General features: G+C 38.2%; 1 protein-coding gene across 5 annotated transcripts in view; it reads left to right on the forward strand.

Annotated features, from left to right (window-relative positions):
* Positions 1-2,776: 2,776 nt before the first annotated feature.
* The window catches only part of SHPRH (SNF2 histone linker PHD RING helicase), an 89,053-nt gene continuing 71,476 nt past the window's right edge, over positions 2,777-20,353 (forward strand). Inside the window, exons 1-6 of one of the 5 annotated variants that reach the window (XR_006542294.2) lie at positions 2,777-3,022; positions 10,568-11,234; positions 13,708-13,837; positions 15,692-15,910; positions 18,641-18,719; positions 19,360-19,510. Coding sequence is in view for 4 of the 5 variants with exons in the window: in XM_025294432.3 (XP_025150217.2) it covers positions 10,596-11,234; positions 13,708-13,837; positions 15,692-15,910; positions 18,641-18,719; positions 19,360-19,510 (1,218 nt within the window). In the remaining variant the exon portion in view is untranslated. Of the gene's footprint in view, positions 3,023-3,053; positions 3,430-10,567; positions 11,235-13,705; positions 13,838-14,351; positions 14,428-15,691; positions 15,911-18,640; positions 18,720-19,359; positions 19,511-20,353 lie in introns of those variants that run through there. The other 4 variants (XM_025294432.3, XM_044924129.2, XM_044924131.2 and 1 more) reach the window with 4 other exon arrangements.

Consider the following 20,353-nt stretch of genomic DNA (forward strand, 5'->3'; position numbering starts at 1 on the left):
GGTTCTAAATCAGGAAAGGAGTACGTCAAGGCTGTATATTGTCACCCTGCTTATTTAATTTATATGCAGAGTACATCATGCAAAATGCTGGGCTGGATGAAGCACAAGCTGGAATCAAAACTGTAGGGAAAAATATTAATAACCTCAGATATGCAAATGACACCACCCTTATGGCAAAAAGTGAAGAGGAACTAAAAAGCCTCTTGATGAAAGTGAAAGAGGAGAGTGAAAAAGTTGGCTTAAAGCTCAACATTCAGAAAACGAAGATCATGGCATCTGGTCCCATCACTTCATGGCAAATAGATGGGGGAACAGTAGAAACAGTGGCAGACTTTATTTTGGGGGGCTCCAAAATTACTGCAGATGGTGATTGCAGCCATTAAATTAAAAGACACTTGTTCCTTGGAAGAAAAGCTATGACCAACCTAGACAGCATATTAAAAACCAGAGACATTACTTTACCAACAAAGGTCCATCTAGCCAAGGCTATGGTCTTTCCACTAGTCAGCTATGGATGTAAGAGTTAGACTATAAAGAGGGCTGAGCACCAAAGAATTGATGTTTTTGAACTGTGGTGTTGGAGAAGACATTTGAGAGTCCCTTGGACTGCAAGGAGATCCAACCAGTCCATCCTCAAGGAGATGAGTCCTGAGTTTTCACTGGAAGAACTGTTGCTGAAGCTGAAACTCCAATACTTTGGCCACCTGATGTGAAGAACTGACTCATTTGAAAGAACCCCGATGCTGGGAAAGATTGAAGGCAGGAGAAGGGGATAGCAGAGGATGAAATGGTTGGATGGCATCACTGACTCAATGGACATGAGTTTGGGTAAACTCCTGGAGTTGGTAATGGACAGGAAGGCCTGGTGTGCTGCAGTCCATGAGGTCGCAAAGAGTTGGACATGACTGAGGGACTGAACTGATGTGAAGAACTGACTCACTGGGAAAGATCCTGATGCTGGGAAAGATTGAAGGCAGGAGGAGAAGGGGATGAGATAGGATGAGATGCTTGGATGACATCACTGACTTGATGGACATGAGTTCAAGTTGGTCCGGGAGTTGGTGATGATGGACAGGGAAGCCTGGCATGCTACAGTCCATGTGGTAGCAAAGAGCCGGACATGACTGAGCGACTGAACTGAACTGAACTGAGGCGTGAATAGCTGCTTCACAGCTGGGAGCTTCCAGAATGCTAAGGTGCAAAAATGAGTCACGTTTTCTGAAATTAGCTCTGGTGATTCTATATTGAAAAACACATTACTCCATAGAGAACTACTCAAAGGCTATACTTTGAAAATACAGGACTGAACATATATACCATTGTAAAAACTGTTAAAATCTTGATTGTAAGCATATGCTACTGTATTAGAATTCTCTGTATTACATGAGAGAGTTGAAATAACATCTCTAGATATATAACTGGATCCCTAGTTTACTATTTTGTACAGGTTAACAATAATGTCTGTAGAGACTAATTACTCGATAACATTGAACAAAAATGAAATGAGGCTGGGCTTATTTTAAAATATCTCTACCTGGCACCAGCAGGACTTGGTAAAATTATGAGCCTGATTTTCTGTTCCATTGGTGAAATGTGACATAAAACTATCAAAGACCACCTGTCGCAGCGCCATATACATCTAAGTACGGAGTTTCAAATTACACTTCCAAAAGAAAAACTCCATTATATCCTGCACTTAATAAAAGGCTTAGTTCTCCAATGAAGCGGGATTCTGCTTGCCTACTCTTCCAGCACTAGGACTACTTTTTTAGCTTGCCTCCGGAAACTCTGGATAAGGTCACTGATTTCCACTGTATTCTAAGTGGTTTTGTTTACGGAAATAGCTTCTCTTAGATTTAGAGGTTTGTCGTGAAGTTCTGTACTGAGAATATCGACCACTCTGGACTGTCTCCACAGCTAACGGATCCTCCTATAGGCAAGAACTTATTTTTGTGCTTCTGTGATCACACAGGCCAAGACGCCCTTCCCCAGCATAATTCAAAGTCCTCATTAGGTACTCAGTCATCGAGTGCCCCATGTCTGAAAGTGTTAGCCGCTTAGCCGAGTCCGACTCTTTGGGATTCCATGGACTGTAGCCCACCAGGCTCCTCCGTCCGTGGGATTCTCCAGGAAAGAATACTGGAGTGGGTTACCATTTCCTTCTCCTGGGGATCTTCCCGACCCAGGGATCGAACTGGGGTCTCCCGTATTGCAGGCAGATTCTTTACTCTCTGAGCCGTTATTTTCCATGCTCTTGGTTCTGAAGCTGCTCAGTGATTTCGGAGTTTACCTAGGCATAAGCCTACCTCCAAGAGAAATGGCTACCACTCAGTGAAAAAAAGGAAAAAAAAAAAAAAAAAAGCTTAAGATATTGGAAGTCCAGCTTCGTCACAATACGTGTAGTTTTTTCCTCATTTTAAAATATTTACTCACATCTCCCTGGAGAGTCTTTTAAAATAACTTCTGAGACAAACTTCAACCGTAACTAATTAGTGGCTGCTTTCTAGAAACAATTTACAAGGTGTACCTGCAGAATTCTCCTCTTTTTATTAAAGACACAGCTCTTGACATCTGTTTCTAGTATGACCCGTAACCTTCAGCCAGCAGCCCCGCCCACTTCTAAATCCTCTTAGAGTGCCACCTCCTCCTTTGACGTTCAGCCTATCACATATTCTCTAATGGCTCAGTGTAGCTATCGCGAGACTCTAACGGTATCCTTCGAGAGTCTCTAACCGTGTGGACTTGCGCAGAAGAGACTCATGAAGCTAGGGTTGGAGAAAAGGGGCGGGGCGTCCCGACGTACGCGTTCGCCTTGACCCCACGCTCCAGCGCGCGCCCGGCATCTAGGCGCAGTGGCTTCTGGGCCCCCCGGGAACCCCAACACAAACCAGCATAAAGCGCGCGTGCCCACCTCAGGCCGATGTTCAGTGGATAGCGAATGCGTGCCCGGGACCTGCAGGGGCAACAGAGGGCCCTGGGCCTTGGTGCAGAGAGGCTCTAGGGGCTTGGAGAAACAGTCTAGGTAGGCGCTTGGGTGATAGAGGGTCAGGGGTCAGAGGTCGGGGGCGGAAGGCGTTTCTGGACGCGTACAGAGGTCTGAGAGAGGGACGACTCCGTTGTTTTGAAGCCTGGGAAACTAAAAGGCTGAGAGGGAGCCGCAGCGCGAGTCTCCCCGACCCTTCCTCATCCCAGACGTGCGGGCCTGGGGACCGCCGCGGCTTGCCCGGGACGAAGAGGAACCGCGGAAGGGAGGCTTGCTTTCCCCCCGCGGACTGGGGCCTACGGTGTCTCGTTCGAGCGTCCTAGGGCCCTTGATCTAGCTCCTCCGCCTCCAGGCAACTTGTTTGCCCGGCCTGCTGGGAGCGATCGGCGCTGACAGCCTTGCTCAGACTCCTCAAACCGCTTTTGAGTCTTTCGGAAGAAAACTGAGTGGGTATCACCATTCTCCGCAGATATGCCCCTGGAGAGTGGAACTGGGCAGCTGCCTAGCTTATTGGTGTGCCGGATTGTAAATGTAGTAAAGGGGAGGCCGGGGCCTCTGAGTTAAAGTTCTCAGGTACCGCAGGAATCAGGTTAATTACATTCGCATTCAAAACCAGCCTGCATTTTGTGCCTTTTGACTCCGTGATAGTTTCTACTTTTCTGAACCAACATATGTTTTCTGATGGTTGACGGTCACTATCAGATAAACAGGATTAGTAAACAGTGATTTTGTGCCTTTTTTCTAAGGGATTTGACCTTAGCAATGAAGTAAAAACCCTAGATGTTTGGTGTTTTCCTTTTTCCGCCTGCAGTGTGGAAGACCTGGTTCGATCCCTGGGTTGGGAAGATCCTCTGGAGAAGGGAACGGCTACCCACTCCAGTATTCTGGCTTGGAGGATTCCATGGACTATGTATATAGTCCATGCTCGCAGAGTCGTACATGACTGAGCGAGTTTCACTACTTCTGTTTGAATTAACTTGTGACTTTAATAAACAAAAATACTTTTATTAGAGCTATTTTCAATTATTCTTTTGGGTGATAGCAAGAATGATGAAACTCCCATGAATCGGAATGATCCATGATACCTGTACTGTCACCAGAAAGGATAGTTGGTTTATGATGAGAAATCATGCTGGAAACAAGATAGAAGTGAGCAGTAGTGGGATAAAGGTTCTGTATTGCAAAACAGGGCACTTCCTAGAGTTTACAGAATCCACTTAGCTAATAAGCTGGCAGTTGAGAATAAAATAGTTTGAAGGATGCTAGTTATATATATCCTCTTCTTGTCTGGCCTAAAGAACTGTACTTACAGGATTATTAAATCTGTTATTAAGAGTTCAGGCTAGAAAGATTTGGGGGAATAGAATCTGCTGGTGAAAAATCAAGGCCTTTTATAAGTATCTGTGACTAACTATATTTTAGAGTTCTGCAGAGGAAAATACTGTCAACCCGCTGGGGTTATCACTAAGAAAAAAGTTGTGGTAATGCTAGGTCATTGAGAACTTCTCAGTCATCAGTAATGATTGAGTTTCACTTGCTTAAGGCTTACCTTGCAGTGCGATATCTCAAATGTATATACTCTCTGTTTTCCTGGATAGCCTAAATCAGGACCTACCATGGGTTTGTTTTATATCATTCAGTATTGGCAATTATCTTTTAATGAAGAGATAGTAATTTGGAGGGGGGGGAATCTGAATAAGTTTAATTGATATCCATTTGTTGTATTGTCTTAGTAACTTAACATTTTATGTTTGTTTTTCCAGCAGTCTACCTTTGTTTTCTGTTAAAGACACGGATCAGTCAGTTTTCTCTGTTTCACTCTGGGCCATAAATTGTAAGGAGTGGTTTCACACTACCTGTAGTCTGTTTGAATGTGGTTGAGTGAGATTCGTCCAAAAAGAAATTTGAGTAAAAGTACTTCTGAGTCCTTGAGAAGAGAGAGAATATTCACAGAGTTAGAGATCTTTGTTTCACATTACTTTGTATATCATTTCCATCCTGGCCCTGACCCGGCATTGGGAGTACAGTGCTGAATAGGGTTCCTGCCCAGCTTTCAAGTAGTTCAGAGTCAAACAGCTGAGAACACTGCAGCAGTTGGAATCAAGAAGGAGAGGCCCTTAACTCAGCATACCTGGTCGTGGAACGTTTTGTGGGAGATTAGGATATTGATAGGCCGAAAAGCATGAAAGGGCATTTCAAGCAAAAGGTATTTAAAGGAATGAGAGTGAAAGTGTGGTTCGTGTAGGAAACTGTGATATATAATCATGTTATACCCAAACACTGATATTTAAGGAGGGGAAGAAGAAGATTCATCTGGTATGAGGAAAATAAGGAGAAGTATTTAGAATTGGAATATGATTAGAGATACATGGAATTTTACTGGGACTTGACATTAGCTTCCAGTTAACATTATGGTTTTGAGTAGCTTTGATCAAATAATTTAATCTTCTTTGGTTCAGGAATTACCCCTAGATAAAAGTCTCCTAAAAAAAAAAAAGTTAACCAAAACAGGGTAGTGGGGCAGAGAGAAGGCAGATCATGAATGTTGGCTCAGTAGAGAACTGAATGAAAGGAGAGCCTGCTAGAAACCATGGTATTTATTTTTCTTGAACTTATCATTGTAATTGATAAATACTTTGATAATACTGTGACATTGGAAGAATCAAGTTGGAAGCAAACATCTGAGTGAATGTGCAGATTATAGTGGTATATATAATTTAGAAGATACTGCATGAGGATGAGTGTTACCAGAGAAAAGAACATAGAGTAAAAGGAAAGTGTTCTGGTTCAATAATATGTCTATTACAAGACTGTCGTAATAGAAAGGGCACATATTAACCTCTGTTTGCAATTGATGGCCTCAGACTGGTCATGGGACTACTGTTGATGCACCACCAGATGAGCAGACATTTCCCATCTATGCTGTACTTTGCCAGGAAAGAAATGGGTTTCCGTAGGCAGCTAGCTATCCATAACAAGGTTTCTCAAACTTAGCTGGATGCTAGAATCACCAAGTGAGAGTGAAAGTGTTAGTCGCTCAGCTGTGTCCAACTCTTTGTGACCCCTTGGACTATAACCTGCCAGTCTCTTCTGTCCATGGAATTCTCCAGGCAAGAATACTGGAGTGGGTGGCCATCCCCTTCTCCAGGGGTTCTTCCCAGCTCAGGTATTGAACCCAGGTCTCCTGCATTGCAGGCAGACTCTACTGTCTGAGCCACCAGGGAAGAATCACCAAGGGAACCTAAAAAAATAATGGAGGTAGTGCCTGGGCCCTGCCCCAGAGATGATAATTTAATTGGCTGGGCTAGCACCAGGGCATCAGGATTTTGAAAATTTCCCCCAGGTGGTTCTAGTGTTCAGTCAAGTTTGAAACACACTGATCTATAGTTCCCCATCCTGCCACTTTAAAGTTTGGTTATTGTAAAGTGTAGTTTATAGTGTTCTCGGGTGATAATAATAGCAACTACCACTTACTGAATATATGCTAAATTTCAGTTGCTATGCTCTTGTACATACACAGAGAAGCTAGATAATTTCTAAGTGCCAAAGCTAGAATTAGAATTTAGGACCCCCAAACTCACATTCTCTCATATAAGCCACATTGCTTTGCCAGATGTGAGATTCTGTAGCCAGTTGCTTTGGGGGCCATTAGAGTTAATGATTCCATCATCACCATGTTACTAATATGATGGTGGTTAGTGAGCTAGATTGTGTAGCTGGCCCAGTTCCCTCCCCATGTCCTCACCTCTTGACTGAGTCCATCTGTGTGAACTTGCTTTGGCCCATGGAACCTTAGTGTTTTTACCCTGACCAAATGCCAAAAAGTACTTGTGTGATTGGATTTGCACTCTTACTCCTCAGTCACTGTCATAATATCATTCTTGGGTTTTCTTGCTGGTACGAGGAGAAGGATGATTATACTTAGGAGAGCCAAGCGGCTTTTCCTGAGACCTAGCCTATATCAGCCAGTCCTAAGCTCATCTGCAGATCTGTGAAAATAAATGATTGCTGTCTCCAGGCAGAGCTTTGGGTGATATGTTATACACCATATTTATGATGGTGGCTGACTGATAACGGTGTAGACTGACTCGATTCCAGTATTCCAACCTGTGCTCTGAGGAGAACTGGACACAGGCAAGCACTTAGGTTATTAGGGACTTTCTATATCATTCTGATGTCTTATCCAAGGTAATAGGGGAGATAAGATGCTTGAAAAGTAGTTAACTATAGTCAGAGGTTGATTGTAGACCGCCACCTCCATATTCATAAACCAAGCACTGATTAAGGGGATGGAATTCTCGTGATTAACTTAGAATAGCAGTTTTTGATAGACATTTTGCAGTTATGAAAAGGTTCAATTATTGTCAGTCCATTACAGTAGCTTCTGGTCACATAGTGCTTTTGAGCACTTGCACTATGGCTAGGGAGAATGAAGAGCTGAGTTTAAATCTTTTTGTTTTTAACATAAATACTACCTCTTAAAGTTAGATGCAGCTGTCGGCATCCTTATGGGACTACACAAACAACTTCTTTGGGGCTGTTGAGGAAACCACTCTCCTTTTAAATCACAAAGCTAACATGTTCCTCAGTAAGAGAAAGGTTCTGTCAACAGGAAATGAGGTAGATCTTAGGTAGATAAATAATATTTGCTTGTTTCATGGTTATTGTCCTGTTCAGATTTTTCTATTTATTGGGCCAACTGTACTCATTACAATTTGTTAGTAAATTATGTATTGTATCAATACATTTCAAGTTTATTAAAGCTATTAAGAGTTTTTAATTCCTTTCTATACGTGCTTTTTGTTTTTACCTTTTAAATCAGTTTTATTAAGATAAATTACGTACAGTAAAATTCAACAACTTTATATAAACAATTTGATGAATTTTGACAAATGTATAAAAGCATGTGATCACCTGTGGAACATTTCTGTTACCCCAAAGGTTTCCCTTCTGCTTCTTTGCTGTCAGTCACACCTCTTACCACTTCCTGACCCCTGGAAACCATAATCTGCTTTCTAACGCTAGATTCTTACTTTCTTTAGAATTTCATATAAATGGAATCAGGCACTATATAGTCTTTGACATCTGGCTTCCTTCACTTAGTATAATGTGTTAAAAATTCATCCATGTTGTATGTATCAGTAGTTAGTTTATTACGAGTAACATTCTGTTTCTTTATCCATTCATCAGGTGATGAACATTTGGGTTGTTTCCAGGTTTAGGCATTTATTAACAAAATTGGTATTAACAAATTCAAGTTTAGGTTTTTTATGATTCTGCGTTTTTTATTTCTCTTAGGTAAACACCTGTGAGTGGGATTAATAGGCTGTACAGAAAGTATATATTTAATTTGTAAGAAGTTGACAAACTTTTCTATTGGAATGTTTGAGAATTCAGTTCTAGTTATTCTGTGTTCTCGGTCTTTAACATTTTAACTATTCTACTAGATATGTAGTTTCTCATTGTGGTTTATGAGTTGAATTTGCAATGCCTGAATGACTGACACGGGACTTCCCTGGTGGCTCAGACGGTAAGGCGTCTGCCTACAACGCAGGAGACCCGAGTTCGATCCCTGGGTCAGGAAGATCCCCTGGAGAAGGAAATGGCAACCCACTCCAGTACTCTTGCCTGAAAATCCCATGGATGGAGGAGCCTGGTGGGCTATAGTCCATGGGGTTGCAAAGAGTCAGACACGACTGAGCAACTTCACTAAATGACTGACAATGGTAAGGATATTTTCATGTGTTTATTTGGCACTTAGAGATCATCTTCTGTGAAATGACAATTCAGCAATTTTGTCCATTTTTTAAATAAGGTTTTTCTTAAATATTGGTTTGCAAGAGTTATTTATATATTTCACATATAAATCTTTCATCAGATCTCTGTGCTATTTTCTCTTTTTATGAAGACCTGACAGTTTTAAGAATAGGAAGTTTGCAACTTTGTTTCAAGTTAATTATCTTTAAAAGGAGTGTAAAAACAAGAGAAAAAGAATATTAATATTTATGCAGATATTTTTCATTCATAATGCTTTTTTTCTTTGTGTAGGTCCAAATTTCCATCTAATATCATTTTCCTCTGCCTTGAGTACTTCATTTAACATTTCTTGTGCTGTGGGTCTCCACTTCAGGTTCCACTACCGGGTCCCACCACTGCCAGCCCCACCACTAAACATGGCGGCCCCCTTGGTGATGCTCTCATGTCTTGCGCTAACACATTCACGCTGTCACTTAGCTTTCCATTCTGATCCCTTCTGTGTCATTCTTTACGAAGACCTAAAAGTTTCTGGACAGCTGAAATGTCCCATCATTTTATATTATCTTAGACAGGGCTAGATTCAGGGCAGAATAATTGAGAATGGGTTGTTAGCAGGAGTAGAGGAGTGTAGACTGCTCTGTGTGCTGATTTTGTCTTCACAAAACCAAACGCAGCTTGATGTTTGTACTGAATTAAATACCATGGTTTGATCTACATTACTTTTATATCCTCTCCTCAAATACAGGATGGTGTTGAATACTTACTGGGGACTCATCCAGTACCTGGCTGGATTTTATTTAAAAAGTGAGATTACTAAGAATATTTATTAAACTGCACTTGAAGCCAAATTTTATTTATACATTCCTTTCTCTTTTTTTTTCAGCTACATGCTTGGAATACATTGGATTAGGCACCAACCATCATTGTGACTTTATGATTTAACTTCTCTGAGTTCTGTGTTACATGTAGAAATTGGCTATTCTTTTGGGAAAAGGGAAAGGCTACCCACTCCAGTATTCTTGCCTGGAGAATTCCATGGACTGTATAGTCTATGGGGTCACAAAGAGTCGGACATGACTAAGTGACTTTAAAAAAAAAAAAAAATATATATATATATATATACACACACACATATAGTTTAGGGCCTGCCTTAAATAGGCTACTTTCAACTTAATTGAAAAAGCTTTCTTTTCTTTTTTTCCTGTATTTTTAAATTCTTTTCTTTTATTGTCTCTGCCTTATTTCCCCTTGTTACTATCTATCACCGTCTTATTTCTTGTCTAGCTATCCTCTTATTCTTTTTATCGGCTAATTCACAAAAAGAAATACATTTCCATATTTTCATCTTCCTCTTTTGAAAAAGAATATATTTTTAGAGATTTTTAAGCTGTGTCGGGGTCAAGTGAAGTTTTGTTAACCCTTTGGAATTATAAAACAAAATTAAATCCTGTAGTGATTATATGGGTTTAAGTGTTACTAAAAGTTTTCAAATAAGCATTTCCAGAATATTTGAGAGATTTACCTATCATGCATTTAAAACTCATTAAATGTATTTTTAGAATTTATTTTAAACAAAAATTTGTCTATATTAAATTTCTCTAAAAAGACCGTTAAAATCATTAGGATTTGTGTGATACAAGAGATTATAGTCAATGTGTTCCATAACTATATTTGATTTATTAAAAACAATTATCCATTGCTTTATGTATCTCTTTAAAGATTTCATGTTATGTGTGGGATTATTATTCTATGTTGAATTGCTCATCTGGGACTATTTTAATACTAAAATCCTCTCTTGGAATGTCTGCTGTTGTGTTTATCTTCTAGGGTTCACATTTACCAAGAGAACTTGAGAATGAGCAGCCGACGGAAACGTGCTCCCCCAGTGAGGGTAGATGAGGAAATGCAACAGCAGCTTTGCTGGAATATGCATGAGGACAGAAGGAATGAACCTCTCATCTTAACTGATGACGAGCAGTCCTGCCCAGGTCTGGACGCCTCTCCTGCTCACCGCATCATCCTAGATGACAGTCTAAAGGAAGAAGTGACTCATAGAGAAAAGAAGAGATGTTCCAAAGCCGTGAGCATCTCAAAATCAATTGATAAAGAAGAGACTGGTGGCATTTTTTCTCCTTTGTCTGTAAAGCTGAATATTGTAATTTCTCCCTATAACTTTGATAATTCCTGGAAAGCATTTCTAGGAGAATTCACTCTTCAGCTTCTTCCTGAACAGTGTTTAATTGAAAATTTTTCTGAAAAGAGTTTTACACTGATGAGTCCCGAGTTGAGCAATCAGTTCCTGATCTATGTTCATTCAGGATGTGAAAATGTAGAGAAAAAAGAAAGAGGACTCAATGAGCCAGTCCGTATCTGTGACAAGGGAATTCAAGTGGAGTCGTCCTTCAGCAGTGAAATGTTAGAAGATTTGGGATGGCTGCAAAAGAAGAAAAGAATAAAACTTTACCAAAAACCAGAAGAAAATAACATTATCAAGGTATCAATTTATGTGGTGTCCTTTAAGGTTCTTCTGCATTGGATACCCCATTTTGAAATTAACTTAGAAGGAAGCCCTATAAAGCCAGCGATAAGCATTTCATTATTAAGTGCCAAAGTATACTTCATTGGGGGCATTCAATAACTATAAAAATATATATACCATAGCCAGTCATTTCCAGGCTGTACTTTTTTGGGATCTTCCTGATTCACCCTTTCCAGCTCTACTCTCAGCGACTTGTTTGGATCTTGATTATCTCTTTCTCTTCCAGTAGCAATTCTTAAGTCACTGCCTTTTCAGTTCTTTCTCTCCTTTGTCTCTGGGCTGGTATGGTACTAATGCAAATGGAATTCTAGTTTGTTTATGCCTACAGAATTAACTATAATCTGGCATATAAGTCTCTCCTTTGATAGGCCTTTGTCTCCTCCAGCTTTGTCTCCTTCTCAACTCTTTATCACTCTGCTTTTTATTCTGTCCCAGAAGCTACAAATTGATTTGTTTCCTGCATACACCCTGATGTCTTTCTGCATCTGTGCTTTCGCTCTCACACTTCTCTCTACCTGGGTTGTTGCTTCCTCATCCCTCAAAATTCCTCGTCATTCCTCAATGTGCAGCTCAGGGTTTACTTCATCTGGGGAGATCTTTTCTTAAACTCCATGGATGGTTTTACATGCTCTTCCCCCATAATACCTGACTCACATGCTTATTTTTGCCTTGATCGCTTGTAGTGTACTTCCATTTTAGACCTTCCCCCCCTCACTCGACTATGAAGTTTTTTTAATCTTCACAGCCCAGTGGAATACCAAATACTAAACAGATTTTCAGCAAATGGATGAATAAATTTATGATTCATTTCAGGCTCTGCTATTCACTAGCCAAGTAACTTTTTGTGACTCGTTTAAAGACTCTAATAATTTCAGCTTCTTTCCATATGAAATGTAAATAATACTCATTCCTTTTACCTCATACAACAGTGCTGAAAATCAGGGGAGGTAATGTAAGTAAATGTACTTCGAAAACTATAAAGCAAGTTAATATGTCTTCATGCTAATACTTGAAATATACTTGAATATACTTGAATTCTAAAATGTTAAATTCACTTTTGTTCAGTTGAAAACATCATACATGTGTGTTATACATTTCTCACACTAAAAAGCAGTTATATCAATAGCCCTACTTATAGCTTCAGAATTGACTGAAGGAAAGGAGAAAATTTAGAAGCATTAGGTTGTAATTAATTCTTCCCTGTACGGTCAAACTCTGCAACCTAGCATCCCCTCTCTGGTGATTGTGAGTGCCACAAATTGTGGCTCAAGTTAAAAACAGATTTAAGAATTTGTGGTTTGTATGCCTGTGTTCTATCCACTTCTCACCCACATCAAGTCTTGATCTCTTCTGTCTTCCCTAATCCCTACTTTTATAAATATTTAAACACTTACTGCTGCAATAGCAAGGCATCTCTAAGCAAACACAGAGCAGAATATAAATAATAATGAAAAGTACTCTTTGCCACTTATTCCAGTGTAATGCTGATTGAATTTTGTTCTTTACTGAAAGAATATGAGACTCTCAGTGATCATGGATCAGGCCCAGCATAATACAGGGAAATGAAGGAAACTGTGTTTGTTGATTATCTACCATTAGGAACTTTTAAAATTATACTAAGTGGGCTATCTCATATAGTTGTCTCTCCATTTTGCAAATGACAACATTTGGGTTAAAATCAATCATTTTGTTTGTTCTTTTAGCTCTTAAATATCAATGCCAGTATTCAAATTCAAGTATTTTGACTGGAAAGCTTCATAGTACATTGTTTCACCAAAGTCAAGCTGTACAACCTTCATCAGGGCCTATTTTCCTGAACATTTTAGTGTTTGATCTAGTAGTGAAGTGAAGTCACTCAGTCGTGTCTGACTCTTTGTGACCCCATGGACTGTAGCCCACCAGGCTCCTCCGTCCCTGGGATTCTCCAGGCAGGAATACTAGAGTGGGTTGCCGTTTCCTTCTCCAGGGGATCTTCCCAACCCAGGGATCAAACCTGGGTCTCCCGTATTGCAGGCAGATGCTTTACCATCTAGTAAAACCTATCTGTGCTTAAGAATCTTCTTGGGGAATCTGTATTTTTAACCAGCGTCACTGATTATTCTGATGATCATCTAGCTGGGAAATCATTGACTTGGTAGGTAGAATTGGTGTTCTCATCACAGTCTTGCAGGTTTGGTTCCAGTAGGGAAAAATTTTTTTTTCTAGCTACTTAAATGGTGCATCATACATAGTAAACACTCCATTTGCAAAATAAATTTGTTATTGAAATCAGAAATATCTGAGATTTGGTAGGTATATATTTAGAGTTTGTGGGGTAAATACTCTGAATACCTTTAAAACTGATGGTGTTAAAAATGTGTTTCTTATATGGTCATAAAAAATGGTGTAGTACAGTCAAAACTTTTTAATGTTGATTAATTATTTGTAGGTTGGAATTTATCTTTTGGAAGCTGGCCTAGCAAAACCAGATTTTCTGAGTGATGCAAGTTCAAGAATGAAAAAGTTCAATCAACTAATGAAGAGAGTGATGGAAAAACTATACAATTTTATTGTTCCAGGTAATTTTTAAAGTAAACTTAAAAACTGCTGCTACTGAAGAGCTGTGGATATCTCCCAAATCCTGTATATAACAACCAGAAAAACAGCTAATAAAACCATAATAAAGTTGAACAACCAACATAAAATTGCTATATGACAAAATTATACTTACCTTAAATGCACCCACTACTATACTTTTTGTTTTTTTTTGTTTTTTTTTGCTTAATAATATGCTTAGCTTATAGTGTGTACTCAAGAAATGTTGATGGCATCAATAGGCAGAATATAAAGGGATCTGAGCTGATTGGAATTTTTGCATTATTGCTGTGTTTTTTTGTTTTTGTTTTTTTTTTATTTTGTCATGGCCAGAGATTCTTGGCCAGCCTTTACTCCACCTCTCCTTTGCAGTCTGACAAATAATCTCAAGAGCCTGCTTCCCATAAAGACCAGTTAACTTTGCTACTGTTTCTTGGCAAGAAGTTGCATCCTTGGTCAGGACTGCAGTTTCAGAGTTGTCTGCCATTGGTTCCCAAGGGAGAGTGTGGATGGCTTGCTGCAGCCCATCAGCACGACTGGAAAAACGGCTCAGATTCTCCAAGTCCTGCTCATGGTGGGTCAGCCTTATTTCTGGTGCAAATCAGAACAGTTTTATACTGGGATATCTGGGAAATCAGTTTCTAAGCTTGGTTATTGAGTTGTTTTTCTGCAGTACATTCTTTGCAAAGCTTCATAATACTAATAATAGTAAATCATTTGCATGCTAAAGACATAAAAAAAGGAAAATCACTGGTTTCAGAATTGGAAGGAATGCTTTGAAGTACATCTAGAACTTTTTCAGAGTTATGATAAGAGTCCATTGTTCTGCCTTTTAAAAATAATAAAATTGGAACTTTTCAAAGGAAAACTTCAAATTTAATTACTAATAATATGCACCTGCACTAACAGAAATAGCCAAGCATGTAAAGTTTATTGTAAACTTTTGAAAATCTTAAAAGGACATAATTTTTATTGAAAAAAGTTAATTGTGTGTTTTGTGGTACAGTCTCTATTTTAAGGCATGTGAGGTATGTCCTACAAATGTGTGTAGGCCTGTTTGAAACCATTCAGTAATAAATCATTGGCAATAGGGGCCTTGTAAATTTTTCAAGAGTTTGAGGGTTTTGTTTAGTTTTGTTTTTTTTCACATTGTAGGCATGAATCTTTTTCCACAGGGCAATTGTGCCCAACAAATGAATCTCAAATTCTTATGAATTTGTATTGGTGGCATAAGCTCTTAGTCTCCTAATTGGCTGCTGCTGCTGTTACCAAATACCTATCCTTTTTTAGCATAAGAAATAGAATGGGAAACTTTGTCTTATTAGATGTAGGAAAATTGTCTGCCTGTGGATTTTTTTAATGTTGTAAAAGTAAAATAAATTATTCTTTTACAAACTGCAATAGATATTCACATTCAGTTCCTCAGAGGTTTATTAAACATCTGCGATGTGCATAGCACATGCTGGCTGCTCTGAGGAGCTATAAAAACAAAAGACAGCCTTTGCTTTCAAAGAGCATTACAGTTCGGTGGGGAAGGGATGAATGAGCACAAACAATTATACTGCGAGAAAGATTGCAATGTATTGTTATATCCAATGTATAAGAGTGTTGCATAATACAGAGGAGAGTATTCTGATCAGGGAAAACAAAATGTCATGAAAAAAGTATCAATTATATTATCTTGAAGGGTGGAAGCATAGATTTTTGATCAGTCAAAAGGCACACTAAGCAAAGCCCCAAAGTCAGGAGAGTACATGGTATGTTCTGGGAATAAGAATTGCCTATAGTTGTAAATGTAGATCTTGTTGTTCTGAGTACACTTGTTCTTGGATATACAGATGTATTGGAAGAGGATGAGGAAGGTTCCGATAGTGAGCCAGAGGGACAGGACATTGATGAACTCTATCACTTTGTGAAGCAGACACATCAGCAAGAAACTCCGTCCATCCAAGTGGATGTCCAGCATCCTGCGCTGACCCCTGTGTTGAGACCATACCAAAGAGAGGCTGTCAACTGGATGCTACAACAGGAGCATTTCAAAAGCAGCCCTGCTAGTGGCAAGTATAAGATACTTAAAGAAAGGCAAATTGATAAGAGGGATTAGATGAGAGAGTTAGGGTGGAGGAAATCGGTCAGTAAACAAATCATATTGAAAGCATGGGATAGAATGGGTGTGTTACTGTGAACAAAATTATTTTCTAAGACATCCTTCAAAATTGACACCTAGAGAAATTCATTTATGAGTTCCCTCATCCATAAAAGTTTGAACTGATTTTTCCAACTAGAGTAAAGGCTGCCTTGATGGAATTTTTAAAAACCAAGAAATTTTTTTTACATGCCTTTCCAACTAAGAATTGCTTTTGTAACCTGATCAGATGGGAATTGTGCTAATATATGAAAGAAACTATACAATTTAATCATGAATGTTAGGGACAGAAAGCAAGTTTATAAAAGTGGGAGGCTAACGTGTGACTAATCTCAGCTTCCTAGTTATACTTATTTTCTTTACTCCACAAAATAAATAATAAAATGAAATGTCATCTAGTAAGTGTTTTTATAAAAGTAATCAATTTATGAGAATCATTTGTGTCACTGCTTTATCATTGTCTTTAAAGGGATGGGCGCTAGATGAGATTTTTACAGGACCCTAGGAAGTGAAGTGCTAACCATTTCTCCTTTTTCCTATATAGATTTATTTTAATTAGTGACGAATAGCTCTTCCTTATTTCTCCCACTTTTTTTCCAACAAACTTTTTTAAACTTTTTATTTTGGAAATATCAGTTCATAGCCAATATTATTTCTTACTCTTGCTTCTCCCATATTCTGAATTATTTTGAAGTAGTAACGCCTCATGAAGAAGGAAATGGCAACCTACTCCAGTATTCTTGCCTGGAAAACCCCATGGACATAGGAGCCTGGTGGGTACGGTCCATGGGGTCGCAAAGAGTCGGACACAACTGAGTGACTGAACAGCAATAATAACCCCACCTATTATATCATTTCATCTGTTAATATTTCAGTTTATTTCATTAAAAGATACAGGTTCTTTTAAACAAATATATATATATATATATATATATATATATAAAATGAATTTTGAAACCCAAAAATTAACCCCCTTTCTGTTTCTCTCTCTTTAGTTTGTTCAAATCTGAAACCAAATAACATCCATATAGTATTGGAATTACTTGGTGTCTCCTAAGTTTCTTTTAGTCCATAGGTTTTATTTCCTCTCCTATTTTTTTCTTATATTTGTTGAAGAAATCTTATAGCTCTATAGAATTTCCTACGGGTTATTTTTTTCTCTAAAATAAAATAATTTTTTTTAACTAAGGAATTTGATTAAGGTGTAACATATACAGTAAATGCATAGATCTTAAGGGCACAGTTTGATAAGTTTTGATAAATCTCTGCATCTATGTAACTAGCAATTCAGTTAAGACATAGAACCAGACTTTCCCAAAAGTAGACACTGGCCCATGCCTCTTGAGACTTGAAATGTGACTGTACAGATTATGTGGTATAAGTTTAAAATACACACTGATTTCCAATAGTACAAAAAGAAAAGAATGTGAAATATCTCACTACTACTTTTTATATTGATTGCATATTGAAATGATAATATTATATTTTATTAAATTAGACAAAAAGATTAAAATTAATTTTACCTGTTTAATACAAATATTAAATTTCTTCTAATATTTGTATCATACAGTGCTGACATAAAATATTTCCCAGCACTTTCCATCATTGCCTAGTCAGTTTTCCTACTTCAATCCCTTTAGGAGGCAACCACTATCATCATAAATTAGTTTTGCCTGTTTTTGAAACAGACAATGATAAAATATGTCCACTCAGGTGGAGGGAGTTGCCTTCTTTCAACATAATGTTTTTGAGGTTCATCCATGCTGAATGTATCAGTAATTCATTGTTTTTAGTCCCCAGGCTAGATTTTGTTGATTAAATCACATGCATCATTTAGTGGTTTTTCGGTTCTCTGTGGTTCCCGTAAATTAAAACTTTCTATCTTTTAATTTTTTTCATTTTATAAAACCTATATGTCTGTATTCCTACTTCATCTATTAATCACTGAAGAAGGTAAAAAATGACTAACCATTTCACTGGAAGTAGAGACATACTTACAACTTGTTGTTTACAACTAAGTTGTTTAAACAGCTTAAAATATTGAGAAGGGATAGTGGAAGATGCTGGTTGACACACACTCAGTACTTCATTGCTGTAGTTTTAGATATTTTTTTTTCCTCAGTTAATCCTTTCCTCTCCTCAGACCCATATGAAAAGTTAGATCTGATATAAGTTAATGTATTAGCCCAGTATCATTTATCTGTGAAGTTATTTAACGATATAAGGTAACTTCTTTAAGCGTGTATAAAAGACAGGCTGCTTTCATTTGTTCGGTAAGCCTTGATATGTATTGGTTTTCTTTTCCTGTTAATCCTCTATACTAGTATAATTTGTACATTTTGCTATACTTTGCTTAATTAAAATACAATTAATAAGTTAAATTATAAAGTATCCAATAAAATATAATTGCAAGTATAATTTGCTTTAGTTTTTCTGTCTTATCACTTGCTTCTATGGAAAATATTTGTGCGCTAAACAAAGGAAGCAAAAGAATAATAACTGAAGAATGAGAGTGGGGTCCTGGCCTTTTACCCACATGTATGTGTCTTCCCAGGGTATCCTGATTGTTGACTGACTTTTATTTTAATGTGATTATCTGGCAGAATGGAAAATAAACAGAAAATGGTTTATTTTTCTTTAGAAAATGCCTTACACTTTCTATGGCGAGAAATTGTTACACCTGAGGGTTTGAAACTCTACTACAATCCATACACAGGCTGGTAAGGCAAAACTTTGCTTATGTGCTTGATATTGAAAACAAATATTATGAAAACCTCTATGAGATTGATGGCATATATCTTCAGCCTCGGCAATACCTCAGAAGGCATACTAAATTAAAGTCTCATTAGACAGTTTTATAGATAGGATAGACATGGAACTAATAGCCTTGTAATCTTTTGGTAGATAAATGCAGTAGGATAGACTTAAGATGTATAGTTATTGATATTTAAAGAGATTATAATTTTAAGTAAAAATATCACCTTATGGGCCAGTTCATTAAATTTGTTTATTATAAAAGAGTTTTAGGAATGATTAAATATGATTAGTGAATCAGTAGTTACTGCCATTTTTATTCACAGATTCATAAAGGTCACAGAAGGTAGACATGCTTCCCTTTATTTATGGGAGAAAAAAAATGATGATAGTAGCAGTTCTGTTTCTGCACGCTTAAGTTGTCAGCTCAGGCAGCTTTTTATTCTCACAGTTCTTATATTCATGCTCTAGGGACTATAATTGTTGCAACTGAAAGTAGAGTTTTAAAAAGCGTAAGACTTTTCTGCATTTCTCCCAGTTCTCTTTAGGAACAGTGTGATTTATATTTGCATTCCTATGATGTGTTTTTCTTGTATTTTCCTTTAGCATCATTCGTGAGTACCCAAATGCTGGACCACAGTTGCTTGGTGGGATCTTAGCAGATGAGATGGGTCTTGGAAAGACAGTGGAGGTTTTGGCTCTGATTCTGACACATACTCGACAAGATGTCAAACAAGATGCTCTCACTCTTCCTGAGGTAGGAGGAGTACTACAGGGCTTGGGAAAGCAGAGCATATGTTCTCCAGAAAGCATCGTATGTTGAACATTTGGTTGGCACTTAAGTCAACACTTTCAGTTTATTCTGTGGCTTATGATTTGTATTAGTTGTTAACTTCACATAGGCACAGAAAATGGGATATTTGTGACCTGGCGAAGTTTTTTAAAGTGATATTGGCCAACCAGGAAGGGGATAGATACGCTGTTAATTTATCAAGCTTCCTTCTAGTTGACAGAGAAATTCTCTTAGGAAAGTTCGATTACTTCCTCAAATGTTTTGTCACTTCTTCAGATCTCCATATTACTGCTACATATTTTTGAGAGCTATTTTTCAAAAATTGAGCACATCTCAGATACGTAAATCTTGGGGTCAAATAATTAGAACTTTATTAAAGGGTAAATAGCTTAGTAAGTCGGAGAAGGCAATGGCACCCCACTCCAGTACTCTTGCCTGGGAAATCCCATGGACGGAGGAGCCTGGTAGGCTGCGGTCCATGGGATCACGAAGACTTGGACATGACTTCACTTTCACTTTTCACTTTCATGTATTGGAGAAGGAAATGGCAGCCCACTCCAGTGTTCTTGCCTGGAGAATCCCAGAGACGGCAGAGCCTGGTGGGCTGCCGTCTATGGGGTCACACAGAGTCGGACACGACTGAAGTAACTTAGCAGCAGCAGCAGCTTAGTAAGTAGATTTCTGAATGAAACGAACAAATGAAACAAACAAAATTTCTCAATAAACATAGTCTTTATTCTAAAATGTATGTGTGTTAGTCGCTAAGTCATGTCTAACTCTTTGCAGCCTCAGGGATTGTAGCCTCCC

The sequence above is a fragment of the Bubalus bubalis genome, chromosome 10 (genome assembly GCF_019923935.1).
Source record: "Bubalus bubalis isolate 160015118507 breed Murrah chromosome 10, NDDB_SH_1, whole genome shotgun sequence".
NCBI classification, from domain to species: Eukaryota; Metazoa; Chordata; class Mammalia; order Artiodactyla; family Bovidae; genus Bubalus; species Bubalus bubalis.